The sequence below is a fragment of the Mandrillus leucophaeus genome, unplaced genomic scaffold (genome assembly GCF_000951045.1).
Source record: "Mandrillus leucophaeus isolate KB7577 unplaced genomic scaffold, Mleu.le_1.0 Scaffold139, whole genome shotgun sequence".
Lineage (NCBI taxonomy): Eukaryota > Metazoa > Chordata > Mammalia > Primates > Cercopithecidae > Mandrillus > Mandrillus leucophaeus.
This window is the reverse complement of record NW_012101354.1, coordinates 1,430,187-1,431,855: the sequence shown is the minus strand read 5'-3', so window position 1 is coordinate 1,431,855 and position 1,669 is coordinate 1,430,187. Positions and strand designations below refer to the sequence as shown.

The window sequence follows — 1,669 nt, the reverse complement described above, 5'->3', positions numbered from 1 at the left end:
ATGACAAACAGTGTGGAGGAAAGCAAGGTAATGTTTTTAGGAGTGATGAAAAGAATTTAAAGCCAAATTATTAAGGCCTGAACCCTTCTTCATCTTTTTTTTTTTTTCCTTTTTGGGACACAGCCTTGCTCTGTTGCCCAGGCTGGAGTATAGTGGCATGATCTCAGCTCACTGCAACCTCCGCCTCCCGGGCTCAAATGATTCTTATGCCTCAGCCTCCTGAGTAGCTGGGATGACAGGCACCTGCCACCATGCCTGGCTAATTTTTGTATTTTTAGTAGAGACAGGGTTTCACCGTGTTGGCCAAATTGGTCTCGAACTCCTGACCTCAGGTAATCTGCCCGTGTCCGCCTCCCAAAGTGCTTGAATTATAGGTGTGAGGCACTGCCTATCTTTTTGTCTACTGTCTGGATAATTTATGATCAGGAATTTACTTGGTGGTGACATGGCTTACTTTTCCAGGAAGGCAGTGAAAGAGAGCTACTACAGCAACAACTCCTGGAGGCCAATCGAAGAGCCCAGGAATACCGACACCAGCTCCTAAAGAAAGAGCAGGAAGCAGAACAGTACCGTCTTAAGCTGGAGGCCATAGCCCGACAGCAGCCCAGTGGAGTTGATTTTACCATGGTTGAAGAGGTGGCTGAGGTAAATGCTGTAGTAGTCACAGAGGGGGAGCTGGAAGAGAGAGAGACACAAGTGACTGGGTCTGCAGGGACCACAGAGCCTCACACTAGAGTTTCCATGGAAACTGTTTCATCTTAATATGCAAGGGCCACAATTTGCACTGTGTTCATATTAGTCCTCTTTTAAAAAAGAAAATATACAGAAGACAAACATTGCATAAAAACTAAGAGTGTCTTTAAGAAGAAAACTATAGCAGGGTGCAACGCTTGGGCTCAGGAAGGTTCTCTGTGCAATTGGAAAATTCAAAGCCATATTTAGGGAACATTTCTTCTGAGGGGCCAAAAGAATAAGGACCAAATTTCTTAGCTCACATCATTGCTTTAAGCATAGAAGTAAAAGAATACTGCATGCTGTGGGTTGATTTTTTTTTTTTAATAACTAACTTTCTCACAGAAGATTTTAAGATAACATTTCTAATATATATGCACCAATATATATGCCTTTAATAATTATACCATCAAGTGACCTGAAAATGCCCCTTAGATTTATGATGCGTATCTGTTGGAAAAACTAATTGGGAGGGAGGTTAGACAAGCTTTGGGGAAGAGAAAAGGAATATAGTCCATTTCCAAAGGAGCAGGAACACCCAACCTTAAGTTAATTTCACTGAAGAGAATTTTCTTTTTTTTTTTTTTGAGACACGGTCTGACTGTCACCCAGGCTAGAGTACAGTGGTACAGTCTTGGCTCACTGCAACCTCTGCCTCCAGGGCTCAGCCTCCCGAGTAGCTGGGATGAAAGGCATATGCCACCACATCACTGAAAAGAAATTTTTGATTGTCTGACAGATATGCATCCATTGTGTGTCTGTAGCTCAGATGCTTGTGTAAGAAACTGAAATAAGCTGGGTGTGGTGGCTCACATCTGTAATCCCAACACTTTGGGACGTTGAAATGGGAGAACTGCTTGAGTCCAGGAGTTTGAGATGAGCCTGGGCAACATAGTGAGAAACGTGTGTCTACAAAAAATTTAAAAATTAGCCAAAT

At 42.7% G+C, this 1,669-nt stretch overlaps 1 protein-coding gene across 1 annotated transcript in view; it reads left to right on the top strand.

Annotated features, from left to right (window-relative positions):
• GABPB2 (GA binding protein transcription factor, beta subunit 2) overlaps positions 1 to 1,136 on the top strand; it is an 82,231-nt gene extending 81,095 nt beyond the window's left edge. Inside the window, exon 9 of the mRNA XM_011973562.1 lies at positions 463 to 1,136. Coding sequence (XP_011828952.1) covers positions 463 to 762 — 300 coding nt within the window. The 3' untranslated portion in view covers positions 763 to 1,136. The remainder of the gene's footprint in view (positions 1 to 462) is intronic.
• Positions 1,137 to 1,669: the final 533 nt, after the last annotated feature.